This window comes from Oncorhynchus kisutch, linkage group LG17 (genome assembly GCF_002021735.2).
Source record: "Oncorhynchus kisutch isolate 150728-3 linkage group LG17, Okis_V2, whole genome shotgun sequence".
Lineage (NCBI taxonomy): Eukaryota > Metazoa > Chordata > Actinopteri > Salmoniformes > Salmonidae > Oncorhynchus > Oncorhynchus kisutch.
The window spans coordinates 45,436,418-45,454,229 of record NC_034190.2 but is presented as its reverse complement, the minus strand read 5'-3'; the positions used below and the strand labels follow the sequence as shown (position 1 = coordinate 45,454,229).

Below are 17,812 nucleotides of genomic sequence, written 5' to 3'. Positions count from 1 at the left end.
AGAACGATAACATCGCGTCAGTGGATAGCTGGGTGTTCGCAGAGTTTTGCGTGCGCAACAGAGTGGGGCAGCCATTGTCTCTCCCTCTCTTATTGAAAAAGCGACAGTCCCGGTTGATATATTATCGATTATATATTTAAAAAACAACCTGAGGAGTGATTATAAAAAATGTTTGACATGTTTCTGTGGACATAACTGATACTATTTGGAATTTACGTCTGCGATGTCGTGACTGCTCGAGCCTGTGGATTTCTGAAAATAACGCGCCAAACAAATGAGGTATTTTGGATATAAAAATTATCGTTACGGAACAAAAGGAACATTTATTGTGTAACTGGGAGTCTCGTGAGTGCAAATATCCGAAGATCATCAAAGGTAAGCGATTTAATCTATTGCTTTTCTGACTTTCGTGACCAATCTACTTGGCAGCTAGTGTTTGTAATATTTTGTCTACTGATAGAGATGTTCTTACATAAACGCTTGTTATGCTTTTGCCGAAAAGCTGTATTGAAATCTGACACGCCAGGTCTATTAACAACAAGCTAAACTGTGTTTTGCTATATTGCACTTGTGATTTCATGAAAATTAAATATTTTTTTGTCATTTAATTTGAATTTGGCGCGCTGCAATACAGCGGGTGTTGATGAAAAGGATCCCGCTAAATGGATGGGTGCGTCAAGAAGTTAACTATTTGTACTTAGCCATAATATGACATTTGAAATGTCTCTATTCCTCTGAAACTTTTCTCAGTGTAATGTTTACTTTGTTTTGAATGAGATAGAAAATGAGAGAGGAGGGGAGGAAGGCAAAAGACAGACAGTGGGTCATAAAGAGAATGAGACAGGTAGTATTTGGGTAGGGTGTGGCTCTATCATATCCATTATGTGCAATGTGGAATCTCAAGTACACACACACACACATTTCACTGCTCCCGCCTCTTCAAATATCTTCAACAGTGTAAGGACAGACACTAGAGACAAGAAGCAAGTACAAGGAGTGAACATTTAATGAAACACGGACAGGAACAGAATACGGACAGCGTCTGGACAGGGGAAAACAAAATGGCAATAATGCTGTCACGGGGAACAAACTGAGGAGCGGATAGATATAGAGGGGCAATCAACAACGTAGTGTGTGTGTGTGTGTGTGTGTGTGTGTGGCTGTGTATCCCACAAATGTTGCGAGGGAGTAAAAGATGTTCGGGACGATACAGGATGAATCACAATAATTGTTTGCTAAAAAAGAGGTCAAAATCCTTTCCATAAACTGTCTACATTACAACATATATGAACAGCTAATTATGGAAAATAAGATAAGCAGGATTTTTGAAATATATATATATATATTTTAATGGCTTTATTTAATACAAATTGAGGTGAGGGCGATGGAAATGCATTTGCCGTTTGATCTGCTTCTGTTCTGTGGGTGTCACTGTGTGCTTTTTTCAAAGGATGAGTCCCGGTCTATCTGGGGCCATGGGATCCAAATGTGCAAATTGTCCAAACAGATCAAGGTAGATGGATTATTTTAAACATGTTATTGCTAACATGTCACCATAGCATCACCCACCTGTAGCACGTGCTCCAGCAGGTATATCTCTCTGGTCACCCCCAAAACCAATACTTTCTTTGGCCGCCTCTCCTTCCAGTTCTCTGCTGACAATGACTGGAACGAACTACAAAATCTCTGAAACTGGAAAGACTTATCTCCCTCACTAGCTTTAAGCACCAGCTGTCAGAGCAGCTCACAGATTACTGCACCTGTACAAAGCCCACCTATAATTTAGCCCAAACAACTACCTCTTTCCCTACTCTATTTATTTTATTTTATTTATTTATTTCTACTTTGCACATTCTTCCACTGCAAAACTACCATTCCAGTGTTTTACTTGCTGTATTGTGTTTACTTTGCCAACATGGCCTTTTTTTGCCTTTACCTCCCTTATCTCACCTCATTTGCTCACTTCGTATATAGACTTGTTTCTACTGTATTATTGACTGTATGTTTGTTTTACTCCATGTGTAACTCTGTGTTGTTGTATGTGTCGAACTGCTTTGCTTTATCTTGGCCAGGTCGCAATTGTAAATGAGAACTTGTTCTCAACTTGTCTACCTGGTTAAATAAAGGTGAAAAAATGGACAATAAAGCAGATATGGCTTCTTAACCTATACTGTCCAAATAATGATGATCCAAGCTTCTTTGAAAATACACACTACCGTTCTTATTGTGCAGGAATACATTGATTTGGATAGAAAACACTCTAAGGTTTCCAAAACTGTTAAAATAATGTCTGTGAGTATAACAGAACTGATATGGCAGGCGAAAATCTTAGAAAAATCCATCCAGGAAGTGGGATTTTTTAATGTTTGTAGTTTTCCATAGACTGCCTATACAGATTCCAATGACTTAGGACTCAAATTGCACTTCCTATGGCTTCCACTAGATGTCAACAGTCTTTGGAAATTGTTTCAGGCTTGTATTCTAAAAAATTAGGGAGTAAGACCAGTCTGAATGAGTGGACACTGCAGTGTCCCAGAGGTTTTTCACGCGCACGACCGAGAGCACGCCTTTCTTGTTTTCCTTTTATATTGACAAAGCTTTTGTCCGGTTGAAATGTTATTGATTATTATGACTAAAAACAACCTGAACTACATGTAATTCAACAAGGAATCTAATTACATTTTGCAGTAGCTTAGTGGTAGCTTAACTACATTCAAATCTTGGTAATGTTGTCAGTAGTTAATAACTTTTTTGTCATGTAACTACTGGAACTACAGTCAATTTATTTTGCAAACAAATTATATGGGTGAAGTAGACAATCATTTCCTTTCATTTTCAGCATCAGACCTGTCTAATTCTCACTTAAAACACTTTTTTGTGGGGCCTCCCGAGTGGCGCAGCAGTCTAAGGCACTGCATTGCAGTGCTTGAGTATGTCACTACAGACCTGGGTTCAATCCCAGGCTGTGTCACAGCTGGCCATGACTGGGAGACCATTGGCTCAGCGGGTTTGGCCAGCCGGGATGTCCTTGTCCAATCATGCTCTAGTGACTCCTTGTGGCGGGCTGGTCGCAAGTTGTACGATGTTTCCTCTGACACATTGGTGGTTAAGCGAGCAGGGTTATGTTATGAAGGACGAGAGTGCAGCCAAATCTGCAACGGTCAACAGTGGCATCAATTCTGCAAAATTTCCAGCAAAACAACAGGTAAGATGTGCATTCTGCAAGGGCACCTGACTGAACTGCACATTACAGAAGTAAGTTGAGCAAAGCCTCCAAAACTACTTGTGTGCAATTGTAATCATTTTTGTATTTCTGCATAGGACCCAACGGTTACCTCCTACAGGCGGGAGAGGTAGGATTTTCACTGCTGGGCAGGAAACTGCAATCGTTGATATGGTTATCAGAAACAATGGCATAAAACTCAGAGGTTCAGGATGAGTATGAGTATTGGCAGACAATGTAAGCATGACAACTATTTCTAGAGTCCTGTAACAACATAAAGTCAGGATGAAGCAGTTGTACACTGTCCCCTTTGAGAGAAACTCTGATGAAGTCAAGCAACTCAGGAACCAATAAGTCCAGGTAAGATGACTATAAAATACAGAACTGGTTTTGAACAAAACCAAACAGGGCAGAGGCACACAATGGCATGTTTTTAGGTATAATGTAAACTACCATAATAGCCTAACTCTTATGTTGCCTTGTGGATTTATTTTAGAGAGTAAAGGACATTGAAGCCAGGCAAACACATATTCATCTTTATGGATGAGACTGGTTTCAACTTGGCCAAAACACGGCGTCGAGGGAGGAATGTGGTTGGGAAAAGAGCCACAGTGGAAGTCCCGGGCCAAAGGGGTGCCAACATCACAATGTGTGCAGCAATATCCTCTGATGGATTGCTGTTACCCAAACCACTAATTGGGCAATACAACACCGAGCGTCTCATTCCATTCCTGGATGACCTCTATGGAAGGGTTGTGACAGGTGAGGAAAGGGTTGCAGAGGCGAAATCGGCCAACGTTTGTAAATGTATGGGACAGTGTGACATTTCACCAGTCCCGTGCAGTCACAGAGTGGTTTGCAGCCCATCCCAGGATGGTGTCACTTTTCCTCCCACCTTTCTCTCCATTCCTCAACCACATATAGGAATTATTTTCCTCAAAATGTCCATCCTGGACGCAATGAATGCTGGATGCCTGGACATATCTGCAGAAGATTGCCAGAGATGGACCAGGCATTCCAAAAGATTATTTCCTAGGTGTATTGCCCAAGATGACATAAGATGTGACATGGAAGAGAACCTGTGGCCAAATGCATAAGATAGGGTTGAATTCATGTATTTTGGAATCACTCAATGCCATAACATGACATAAAACATATTGAAGCATATTGCATCACGTCTGATTCATCCCTGTAACATATACTGCAGTGAATTCTAAACAGTAAAGGTGTCCTTCTTGTTTTGTAAAGAAAACATTGTGTAATGCTACCTGTTGTTAGTGTTGTTTAGTTCATTGTTTTATGAGTGACAACGTGTGCTTGTTTAGAGACAAACTTTGCTCGTGTTGTGGAAGAATGAGCTGATTTGAGACATGTATGAAGTGTTTTGGTAGTTTTAGGGCATTTTGAACATGAAATGAACTGCTGTGACCTAAGTATTGAGAAATGGGTCCTAGCGATTGTAAAAAAAAACTGTAAAATGGCTATATATACACACGCAGATCAGACTACAGCCATTATCTGATATGACACCGCCATCTGGTGGCAGTAAGGACAAACATCAGGCATTTACACACCGGTATGGCTATAGCTATACTTTCAGAGAGGAGAGCAAGGCTGAAAATCTATATTCTCTCACTGGTGCCAGTCTGTTTCTCTTTCAGCCAACATATCTATCTTGGCAACAAGAGGTAGTAATGTTGTTGAATGACAAAATAGTCTGGCACTCAAACTAAATACAGACATTAGATAAAGTCAAGTGAACACAAATTAACACCGTTCACACCTACTGTAGTGAGAGGCTACTTCACCAGAGGGTATTAAAAGAACATAGCATGCTAGATGAGCAGGAAAATACTGCATGTACTTCCCCTGCGTCAGCTTTCCTTTGTTATTGAGCTCTGTCCTTTCAGACACAAGTGGTCTATTCTTACACACTGTCCACCAGGCTGTCGTTGGGGGTGTGTGTGTATGCGTGTGAATGTGTGTGTGTGTGTGTGTGTGTGCGTGCGTGCGTGCGGTTATAGCAGTGTCTGGTACAGAACTCTCAATGCAAAACCTGAGAGGTCCTCTGACCTATCTTATCACAGATGGACAAGCATCAACTCCCTGAGAGGTCATACACACATACTGTACATTCTGAACACAGAACAACACACATACACATGGATGCAGAAAAATAACCTTCACATCTTGCTTGATGTAGCATGTCAAGCGTTTCCAATTTCCAAAACATGATAAGAATTCTCATAAAAGCTCAGTGCTCCTACAACACAAGGAGCTCTTCTTAATGCATTATGTGGATAGACAGCATGTCTACTTTACTGTTAAAATAAAATGTATCTTCTTGACATGACAGAAATGCTTTTATAACATTCAGCGTTAGTTCTTCCTCTAGTGGATAATTCATCTTCACATCGTCTCATAACATATACTATAACTAAATAACAGAGAATCTAAGAAACAGCGTCTGTTGACTACATGGCAGTCAGCAATTACAGTGGAACATACCATTCTCAAACATCCAGAGAGGGGTGTTTGGCTATCTGACTAGGATAATGCATATCATATTTGCTCTAGACGTACTTGGGACAGTCTTTGGGCAGTCGGGGCTCAGGAATATACCTGTGTGTGTGTACCTCTGACCTGAGCCTGGATTAGCACTGCCTCTGCTCAGGAGCATTTAGCATTACAGGACATAAACATTATTATACACACATGGCATCACGTGTCATACTCTAGTAGATACCCATAAACTTCCAGTCATTGCGCTAATGCTAATTAGCATTGGCTCGTGAAACTCTCAAACTTCTTTCATATTGGACACAGAGACATAACAATGTTATCCACGAGTTCACCTGACACTGGGGAAGTAGATAAAGGTTGCCAATATCCCGAAGAGTCCCTTTAAGCCTCAATATTTAAGAGCAGGCCTGTTGGATGAAGAACACCTGAGTAGGACAGGATTGTATTACATCCATTACCAGATAAAACATGACCACAAACCAAAAAATACCCTAATATGATTGACAGCTGACATTGCTCACCTTGTCTGTCTCCTCCGTGGACTGGTATCCTGACGACAGCACCACGTCGCCTGACGTTGCATATCCAGGATTGTACCCAGGGGAGGGGCTACTTCGTGTGGTGTTGTCCGTGGTGGAGGAGGAGCGCAGGCGTTCGGAATGCTTCTGTGCATCATAGGTAGGGTGGCGGTGGGGGGTCTGGGGGCTGCCTCTCAGAGGGGGATCCTGGTCTACTCTCCCTGCCCCTGTCCCGTTCCCCCCACGGTGCTGGCTCTGCAGCATAGTCCCACGCCTCATCGTGCCCACAGGGCCGGCACCCTGACCAGCTGGGGGGGCAAGGAGACCACCAGAGGGGGGGTCAGAGTCAGGACAGGCCAAGGGGGCTTGGAGGGGGGTGAGGTAGTCCTCGGGAGGGTAGCGAGAGGGGCCACCCATTGAGATCACAGAGGATGAGGAAGAGGAGGAGGAAGAGGAGGAAGAGGAGGAGGCTAGGGTAAAGCGAGAGAGGGACAGGCGTCTGCGTTGCTGCTGGAACAGCTGCTTCAGACCCTGGCCCAGGACCCCCATGCTCTCTCGGGCATTCTGGGTCATTTTGGAGGGGGAGTGGTGGTCTGAGTGAGAGGAACACCTCTTGAGGCCTGAGTCCTGCGCCCCTTCTCTACCCCCCGACCCCCCCTGGGTGCCTTCCACTACCTCCTCTCTGCATACGAGGGTGCAGCACTCGGGGTAGGATAGGGGAGTAGAGTAGGGTGTGTGTTTCTGGGTTCACTGTCTGCCTGTCTGTCTGTAGGACAGGACGGGATGGGTTGAGACAGGAGAGGTCAAAGTTCAGCGGTGGCCAATGGGAGTCCACAACATGCATCCAATCAGCTCAAAGATAATGCTTGCTTAGTAGTCTACCATAGAAAGAGAGGAAATGGGTTATGAGGGAGTGAAAACAAGGGACAGCAAGAGGAAGCAAACAAGAAGAAGATGCTCTAAAACAGATAGTGTTGGAAGTTGCCCCTCGACTCTGGGCCAGATGTTGGGGGCAACTTCTACTAACACCACAGGCACTGCACACACAAACGGGGGAAGGGGAAAGGAGAAAGATAGACACACAGAGATGGAACAAACAAAAGAGAGAAATAAGTGAAAGGACCCACATACCATCAGCCCAACACTGCCTAGCCTCACTCAGTGTCCAAGATCACCTGTAGAGAGAGAGAGAAAGAGAGCAATCAATGTCTCAATCAACTAATCAAATCTACTTACGCAATCTATGAACACTCAAACCTTACACCCAAGTATTGTGTCCCCTGGCAGATCCTCTGGGAGCTCATTTGGCGTCACTAAATTTCAAATCCTTCTGCTTTACCGCTACAGTGGTGTCTGGAGAGAAGGGCTTCCAAAAACTACAACACACAGCAACACAGGCTCACTATACCAACTCATCTAACCTGCAGCAACCCCCCAAAAAACGATGCCAATCTACGCTAAGCAACATGGTTTCCTTTGAGGCTGAGGAGCGACAGTAATTTCCTTAGATACATATTCCTAGTGTGAAGAGAAGGCAGCCTGTCAGACAGTCACAGTGAGTACTGGCAGTGAGGGGAGGAAAACAAGTCAGAGTCAGGAACATTCTGAGCTCTGGGGGTGGGTGACATGCTAACTATATTCCCTAAGCTGCACAGTCATAAGAGACTATGCATGAATGCACACACACATGTGCGAGGGCGAGAACACACAAACATGCAAGCGACACACACACAGTGTAATCTACACAAATGAGGCTGTGATACGGTCGGCCCACGTCACAGCTAGTTAACACAATCAGCTGTTCAGTTTCACAATAGGCCTAGAGAGAGGAGAGAGAGCAGCACACAGCACAGTGCCCACACTGTCACTAGCAGCACACAACAACACTGACACATTCACAAAGCAGTATACTGACCACTGATCAGCCACTAGCCTTCACTATAATACAGTCTTTTAAAAAAAGGTGCTATCTAGAACCAAAAATGGTTCTTCGGCTGTCCATTTTGAAGAACCTCTTTTGGTTCCAGGTAGAATCCTTTTGAGTTCCATGTAGAACCCTTTCTACAGAGGGTTCTACATGGAACCCAAAAGAGTTAAACCTGGAACTAAAAAGGGTTCTACATGGAACCATAAACGGTTATACTATGGGGTCACTTTTTTTCAAAAAGTTGACTTTTTTTCACATTTTCAAACATTTATATTTTCCAACCGGGCTATACATTTGGGTGAGGTTTCTTTCCTCGCCTGCAGTAGCCTCGTTTCACTGCCAAAAATCAAATTGAAACATCTGGTGTGGTAACAACACAATGTCAAACACAGGTAGCCTAGTCAAATAATTAACATCCAATCACATTAACCGCTACTCTCTCGCGGGAATTCCACTAACGGTCCGTATGTAGCAAACGTAGCTGCTGCTCATGTTGGTATCTGTACTGTTGGCGCAAAACCCATAACAGGGAGACATAGTGGAGCGGTAACTCACGTGCAAGCCGTTGGTACACTGCATGCACAGCTTGAAAGACGTTTTGGACACTACAGTGAAAATGGATAACTTTGTTAAAGCAAGGCCTCTGAACTCTAGTGTATTTTCTGCACTATGCAATGATATGGAAATGTAACGCTTTTACAACATACAGAAGTGCGATGCTTATCAAGGGGCAAAGTATTGACACATTTTTTTAAATTGAGAGACGAGCTTAATGTTCTTTACTGACCATCATTTTCACTTGTCTGACTGCTTGCATGATGAGGGGTTTCTCACACGACTGGCCTATCTAGGTGATGCTTTTCCTCGCCTCAATGATCTGAATCTAGGATTACAGGGACTCTCCTCAACTGTATTCAATGTGCGGGACAAAATTGAAGCTATGATTAAGAAGCTTCTCTGTCTGCATTAACAAGGACAACACACAGGTCTTTCCATCATTGTATGATTTTTTGTGTGCAAATTAACTCAAGCTTACGGACAATGTCAAATGTGATATAGCGAAGCACCTGAGAGAGCTGGGTGTGCAATTACGCAGGTACTTTCCCGAAACGGATGACACAAACAACTGGATATGTTATCTCTTTCATGCCATGCCTCCAGTCCACTTACCGATATCTGAACAAGAGAGCCTCATTGAAATTGCAACAAGCGGTTCTGTGAAAATGTTATTCATTCAGAAGCCACTGCCAGATGTCTGGATTGGGCTGCACTCAGAGTATCCTGCCTTGGCAAATCACACTGTTAAGACACTGACGCCCTTTGCAACCAAGAACCTATGTGAGAATGGATTCTCGGCCCTCACTAGCATGAAAACTAAATACAGGCACAGACAGTGTGTGGGAAATGATTTAAGACAACACAACCCAACATTGCAGAGTTTATGTGCATCCACACAAGCACACCCTTCTCATTAACCTGTGGTGAGTTATTCACAATTTTCAATGAACAAATAAGGTTTTAAATGTAAGATGGTTAAATAAAAGAGGTAAATGATTGATTATTATTATATTATTATTTGAGCCCTGGTCCTATAAGAGCTCTCTGTCACTTCCCACGAGCCGGGTTGTGACAAAAACTCACACTCATTCTTATGTTTAATAAATGTATCGTATAGTGTGTGTGTTGGCAGGCTTACAATGATGGCAAAAAACAATATTTGAGAGTGCGCTGACACTGGTGCTAGAGGGGGTACACAGCTGGAGGTTGAATGTTTGAAGGGGTACGGGACTATAAAAAGTTTGGGAACCACTGCTGTTGAGAAACACATAGCCAACTGGAGACTCTCAGTGAGTGCAGGGTTTTGATAAGCCTAACTTAAGTTGTTTAGATCAGGCGAGTTTGTGCTGGGCTGTACCTACACAAACCATAGTTTGCCAGCCATTAGCCTTTAGTACTCTATAGAAATAACATGCCATTGAGGAACACTCTAATAAGTCTACACACAACTCACAGAGACACATGGCCAAGTGGAGTTTCTTAGCGAGTGCATGGTTTTGTTTCAACAGTGACACACCTGATTTAAATAATTGTGGTCTAAACCACGATTAGTGATTATTAAAGCAAGTGATGTAGCACCGGGCTGGAACAGGACTTTACACACTCTGTCTGTGGCGCTCCAGGACCTCAGTTGGCAACCTGGTAGTAGTGTTTGAGTGGAACGCAGTGATGAAAGGTTGAATATGACAAGAGAGACAGAGAGAGAACAGATGGGGGACAGGACAGGTTCATGCTCACTGCCAGTCACAGCCACTCAGTCAGTAACCTGCTGCCAGCCTGGTACTCACTATTATAAACACTCTGAGTGGCACATTCAAAGCATGACAAAATGCCCCTGTGATCTGAAAAGAACAGCTCTGACTGACACACCTTGAACCCTTTCACCTTCACTCAAAGGTCTTCACATAACACAACACAAGCATGTGCGCATAAGTGTGCAAACACAGTGTTTCCCCCCTATATTCAAACATATATAACATCTAGGGGAAACACTGTGCACACCAATTCACAATACAGACACACGTACATCAATCAAATAGCACCTAACAAGCATCCTAAATGATTGCTATGGTGTGTATTTTGGGGCGTTAGCGGTGGAATTGTCCTGTTTGAATCTGGTGCTGAACCTGCCTCTGGCTGCTAGCCCCCTCTCTCTCTCTAAGTCCTCTCTCATCCTCAGCCCATCTCAGCCCAGCTGATCTCAGCCCAGCTGATTGGGTGTTTTCTTTATTGTCTACTGTTTTATATGCATGCTTAATCCTCTTTCAGGAGCCCTTAGAGGACAAAGCCCCATTTTGTGTGTGTGTGTGTGTGGTATGCAGTCCTAATGCATAATTTCATTAGGCAAGGCTTGGCTTTCCACCTTGGTGAGGTCACGAAGCTATAACAAAATCAAATGAAATGTACCGTCAGTTGCCAGATGGGCTGTTGAGTGACGTGACAGTGCTGTTCTGTTCTATCCTGTTCTGACCCTGACCCTCAGAGCAGGTGCTGCTGGAATCACAGAGAGGGTCTTGGTACACTACTGAGGCTACAGTCGACACATGACCATCCTCTACAGCACAGATCACTCATATACTGTAGGCCTATCGGGACTTAGACAAACACTCACACAGACACAGGCACGCAGTGGTGATTAAACAGACAACAGGTGTCAGAGCCTTTGTGAGCAGGGCAGCCATGATGAGTCAGCACATTTCTCAGAATTACTGTGGCTGCATCCCAGTCAAAGGTAAACCAGCAATGACCACAAGAACAATGGCCCTTCTGGAAGCCCCTGGTACACGCACACACGCACACACGCACACACACACATGACCTGGATCTCAATCTCTATGTCAGGCCATTTGTTGGCCAGTTTTCCTGTTGCGGTTGTTGATACCATTGTCTCTGCAGGGCCAGCTGAATCATACAGATGGAGACAGCTCAGCCACATATTGTTGGTCATTGTTGAACTAATAGGCTCACTCCCCAAAAATCTCATAGTATACTGAAACAGGCCCATACAGTTCCAGAGGACGTGGAACAGACTGCTCTTTGTTCTGCTCAGAGCCACAAACAGCCCTATCTCTGGTCTTTGTGCTCTGTCTCTATCACTGACACATCAACAAGAGAGGAATTAGACCAGAGAGTTCTGTCAGCCTTGCCGTTGAGAGAGAGAGTACACTACCATTCAAAGGTTTGGGGTCACATAGAAATGTCCTTGTTTTTGAAAGAAAAGCTATTTTTTTTGTCCATTAAAATAACATGAAGTTGATCAGAAATACAGTGTAGACATTGTTAATGTTGTAAATGACTTTTGTAGGTGGAGACGGCTGATTTTTTAAAATGGAATATCTACATAGGGGTACAGAAGCCCATTATCAGCAACCATCACTCCTGTGTTCCAATGGCACGTTGTGTTAGCTAATCCAGGTTTATCATTTTAAAAAGGCTAATTGATCATTAGAAAAAACTTTGTTGTTTTAGATTCCATCACTCACAGTTGAAGTGTACCTATGACAGACCTCTACATGCTTTGTAAGTAGGGAAAACCTGCAAAATCGGCAGTGTATCAAATACTTGTTCTCCCCACTGTATATATATATATATATATATATATATATATATATCTGAAGAATATGTAGGATAGACTAGTATATGTACAGTAATAGTTAATAGGATAGGCCTTGACTAGAATACAGTATATACATATGATGTGGGTTAAACAGTATGTAAACATTATTCAAGTGACCAGTATTCCATTATTAAAGTCACCAGTGTTCCATGTATATTTACATAGGCAGCAGGCTCTAAGATAAAGGGTTGAGTAACCGTGTGGTAGCTGGCTAGTGACAGTGACTAAAGTTCAGGGCAGGTTACTGAGCGGAGGCCGGCTAGTGGTGACTACATGCCGTGGACCTGATGCTGTGGACCGCGAGGATGACTTCAACCTGTAGTGGTAGTGGTCAGCATTCCAGCTTTTACAGCAGGGGTACTAGGCAATTAGATTCAGTCGCAGGTCGATTTTTGTGGGGGGGGGGGGGATATCCTTTTTATCATTTGTACACTACAAATTGACCACAAGTAAACCCAAAAGAGGTTGTATTTGAAAATAACAATACTTTCATACCTTGTTTCAATTGAGACATGATCACGTCTCTTTTTTTATAATGTGGGTATACCTGGAAAGATGTTTCCATAACAATTTTAGCTAAATTCCTGGTGATTTTATAGTCTTTTTGTGTCCCTAAAACATTTTTTTTGTATGAGAGAAATTGAGCTGCTAATCCTCAAAATAATTCCACATCAGAGGGGCAAGCTGGCTGTCTCTCTCCTATCTCGCTCTCTCTCTCTCTCCTATCTCGCTCACACACTCTCTCTCTCTCTCTCTCTCTCCTATCTCACTCTCTCCCCTCTCTTTCTCTCTCGCTCTGAGCAACAGGCTAGCAATGTCACCCACATTTTTGAAGGTTGTGTCTAACCAAAATAAAATTATAAAATTACATTAGTCATTTAACAAAAATACAGTCTACAGTGGACAGCAATTGGTAGTTGTCATGGGTTGCAGCTATCTGGGACATCCATCCCAGTGTGCACACACTGTTTGAATCAACGTTGTTTCCACGTCATTTCAATTAAATGACGTTGAACTAACGTAGAATAGACATTGAATTGACATCCGTGCCCAGTGGGATGGCATGCACATTCATATATCCCCAGATATACTGATGATGTCTGATGATATGCATAAAGACAAGACATAAAACCGGTGAAGTAAAAGTAGGCTAAATAACAGAAGGTAATAAAAGTACAACTTTGATGATAGAGCTCTCTAATGTAACCTACAATAAAATTGAATCTTGAATCTACAAAACAGTATATTATCAGATCATTAAAACATGCATGCAGTGTTTTGTTAATATGTTAGCCTACTAACACATAAAGCAGATATCACAGTGTAGAAGTTACACTATGGCCAGTCAAATTATCTCAAAATTACTGTAGAAGGTGGAGATAATAATCTAGGGTTCCTTCATGATTATGGCGCATAACGTTCATAGTTGACATGACGGTATTAACCTACAAGTGTAACAAATTTACAACATCAACAACAAGGAAACGGAATCATAGCCTATGAATGGATTGCATCAATAGAAGTTTATAATGTAGCAAAATAGAATCAAATCAAAGTTTATTTTTCACGTTCGCTGAATACAACAGGTGTAGTAGACCTTACAGTGAAATGCTTACTTACAGGCTCTAACCAATAGTGCAAAAAAGGTATTAGGTGAACAATAAGTAAGTAAAGAAATAAAAACAACAGTAAAAAGACAGTGAAAAACAGTAGCGAGGCTATATACAGTTGACGGGCTTTATACAGGCACCGGTTAGTCAGGCTGATTGAGGTAGTATGTACATGTAGATATGGTTAAAGTGACTATGCATATATGATGAACTGAGAGTAGCAGTAGCATAAAGAAGGGTTGGCGTGTGGCGGGGGGCGGGACACAATGCAGATCGCCCAGTTAGCCAATGTGCGGAAGCACTGGTTGGTTGGATCAATTGAGGTAGTATGTACATATGTACATGAATGTATAGTTAAAGTGACTGCATATATAATAAAAAGAGAGTTAGCAGCAGCGTAAAAGAGGGGTTTGGGGGGGGCACACAATGCAAAAAGTCCGGGTAGCCATTTGAATACCTGTTCAAGAGTCTTATGGCTTGGGGGTAAAAACTGTTGTGAAGCCTTTTTGTCCTAGACTTGGCACTCCGGTACTGCTTTCCACGCAGTAGTAGAGAGAACAGTCTATGACTGGGGTGGCTGGGGTCTTTGACAATGTTTAGGGCCTTCCTCTAACACCGCCTGGTGTAGAGGTCCTGGATGGCAGGCAGCTTAGCCCCAGTGACGTACTGGGCCGTTCGCACTACCCTCTGCGATGCCTTGCTCTCAATGTTGCAGCTGTAGAACCTTTAAAGGATCTCAGGACCCATGCCAAATCTTTTAAGTTTCCCGAGGGGGAATAGGCTTTGTCGTGCCCTCTTCACGACTGTCTTGGTGTGTTTGGACCATTCTAGTTTGATGGTGATGTGGACACCAAGGAACTTGAAGCTCTCAACCTGCTCCACTACAGCCTCTTCGATGAGAAAGGGGGCGTACTCGGGCCTCCTTTTCCTGTAGTCTACAATCATCTCCTTAGTCTTGGTTACGTTGAAGGATAGGTTGTTATTCTGGCACCACCCTGCTAGGTCTCTGACCTCCTCCCTATAGGCTGTCTCGCCATTGTCGGTGATCAGGCCTACCACTGTTGTGTCATCTGCAAACTTATTGATGGTGTTGGAGTCGTGCCTGGCCATGCATTCATGGGTGAACAGGGAGTACAGGAAGGGACTGAGCACGCACCCCTGGGGGGCTCCAGTGTTGAGGATCAGCGTGGCTGATGTGTTGCTACCTACCCTCACCACCTGGGGGCGGCCTGTCAGGAAGTCCAGGATCCAGTTGCAGAGGGAGGTGTTTAGTCCCAAGATCCTTAGCTTAGTGATGATCTTTGAGGGTACTATGGTGTTGAACACTGAGCTGTAGTCAATGAATAGCATTCTCACATAAGTGTACCTTTTGTCCAGTTGGGAAATGGCAGTGTGGAGAGCAATAGAGATTGCATCATCTGTGGATCTGTTCGAGCGGTATGCAAATTGGAGTGGGTCTAGGGTTTCTGGGATAATGGTGTTGATGTGAGCCATTACCAGCCTTTCAAAGCACTTCATGGCTATAGACATGAGTGCTATGTGTCTGTAGTCATTTAGGCATGTTGCCTTCGTGTTCTTGGGCACAGGGACTATGGTGGTCTGCTTGAAACATGTTGGTTTTACAGACTCAATCAGGGACATGTTGAAAATGTCAGTGAAGACACCTGCCAGTTGGTCAGCACATGCCCGGAGCACATGTCCTGGTAATCAGTCTGGCAATGCATCCTTGTGTATGTTGACCTGTTTAAAGGTCTTACTCACATCGGCTACAGAGAGCGTGATCACACAGTCATCCGGAACAGCTGATGCTCTCATGCATGTCTCAGTGATGCTTGCATTGAAGCGAGCATAGAAGTGATTTACCTTGTCTGGTAGGCTTGTGTCACTGGGCAGCTAACGGCTGTGCTTCCCTTTGTAGTCTGTAATAGTTGCAAGCCCTGCCACATAAGACGAGTGTCGGAGCCGGTGTAGTATGATTCAATCTTAGCCCTGTATCGACGCTTTGCCTGTTTGATGGTTCGTCGGAGGGCATAGCAGGATTTCTTGTAAGCTTCCGGGTTAGAGTCCCGCACCTTGAAAGCTGCAGCTCTGCCCTTTAGCTCAGTGCGAATGTTTCCTGTAATCCATGGCTTCTGGTTGGGGTATGTACGTACAGTCCCTGTGGGGACAACGTCCTCGATGCACTTATTGATAAAGCCAGTGACTGATGTGGTGTACTCCTCAATGCCATGGGACGAATCCCGGAACATGTTCCATTTTTTTTATTTTTTTTTATTTCACCTTTATTTAACCAAGTAGGCTAGTTGCGAACAAGTTCTCATTTGCAACTGCGACCTGGCCAAGATAAAGCATAGCAGTGTGAACAGACAACACAGAGTTACACATGGAGTAAACAATTAACAAGTCAGTAACACAGTAGAAAAAAAATAGTCTATATACATTGTGTGCAAAAGGCATGAGGAGGTAGGCGAATGATTACAATTTTGCAGATTAACACTGGAGTGATAAATGATCAGATGGTCATGTACAGGTAGAGATATTGGTGTGCAAAAGAGCAGAAAAGTAAATAAATAAAAACAGTATGGGGATGAGGTAGGTAAAAATGGGTGGGCTATTTACCGATAGACTATGTACAGCAGCAGAGAACTGGAACAAAAGGCGGCCAAATGAGGTGTTGGCTTTAGGGATGATCAGTGAGATACACGTGCTACGGATGGGTGTTGCCATCGTGACCAGTGAACTGAGATAAGGCGGAGCTTTACCTAGCCGGACTTGTAGATGACCTGGAGCCAGTGGGTCTGGCGACGAATATGTAGCGAGGGCCAGCCGACAAGGGCCAGCCGACAAGTCGCAGTGGTGGGTGGTATAAGGTGCTTTAGTGACAAAACGGATGGCACTGTGATAAACTGCATCCAGTTTGCTGAGTAGAGTATTGGAAGCAATTTTGTAGATGACATTGCCGAAGTTGAGGATCGGTAGGATAGTCAGTTTTACTAGGGTAAGTTTGGCGGCGTGAGTGAAGGAGGCTTTGTTGCGGAATAGAAAGCCGACTCTTGATTTGATTTTCGATTGGAGATGTTTGATATGAGTCTGGAAGGAGAGTTTACAGTCTAGCCAGACACCTAGGTACTTATAGATGTCCACATATTCAAGGTCGGAACCATCCAGGTGATGCTGGTTAGGCGTGCGGGTGCAGGCAGCGAACGGTTGAAAAGCATGCATTTGGTTTTACTAGCGTTTAAGAGCAGTTGGAGGCCACGGAAGGAGTGTTGTATGGCATTGAAGCTCGTTTGGAGGTTAGATAGCACAGTGTCCAAGGACGGGCCGGAAGTATATAGAATGGTGTCGTCTGCGTAGAGGTGGATCAGGGAATCGCCCGCAGCAAGAGCAACATCATTGATATATACAGAGAAAAGAGTAGGCCCGAGGATTGAACCCTGTGGCACCCCCATAGAGACTGCCAGAGGACCGGACAGCATGCCCTCCGATTTGACACACTGAACTCTGTCTGCAAAGTAATTGGTGAACCAGGCAAGGCAGTCATCCGAAAAACCGAGGCTACTGAGTCTGCCGATAAGAATATGGTGATTGACAAAGTCGAAAGCCTTGGCAAGGTCGATGAAGACGGCTGCACAGTACTGTCTTTTATCGATGGCGGTTATGATATCGTTTAGTACCTTGAGCGTGGCTGAGGTGCACCCGTGACCGGCTCGGAAACCAGATTGCACAGCGGAGAAGGTACGGTGGGATTCGAGATGGTCAGTGACCTGTTTGTTGACTTGGCTTTCGAAGACCTTAGATAGGCAGGGCAGGATGGATATAGGTCTGTAACAGTTT

At 43.8% G+C, this 17,812-nt stretch overlaps 1 protein-coding gene across 4 annotated transcripts in view; it reads right to left on the bottom strand.

Moving 5' to 3' along the window:
- LOC109907740 (transmembrane and coiled-coil domains protein 1) overlaps positions 1-17,812 on the bottom strand; it is a 69,701-nt gene that overhangs the window by 47,428 nt on the left and 4,461 nt on the right. For 2 of the 4 annotated variants that reach the window (XM_020505905.2, XM_031793916.1), the window contains exons 2-3: positions 7,396-7,439; positions 6,268-6,572 (exon numbers count right to left, since the gene is read on the bottom strand). In XM_020505905.2, the coding sequence (XP_020361494.1) occupies positions 6,268-6,543 (276 nt within the window). In that variant the 5' untranslated portion in view covers positions 6,544-6,572; positions 7,396-7,439. Of the gene's footprint in view, positions 1-6,267; positions 7,143-7,395; positions 7,440-17,812 lie in introns of all 4 variants that reach the window. The other 2 variants (XM_031793914.1, XM_031793915.1) reach the window with 1 other exon arrangement.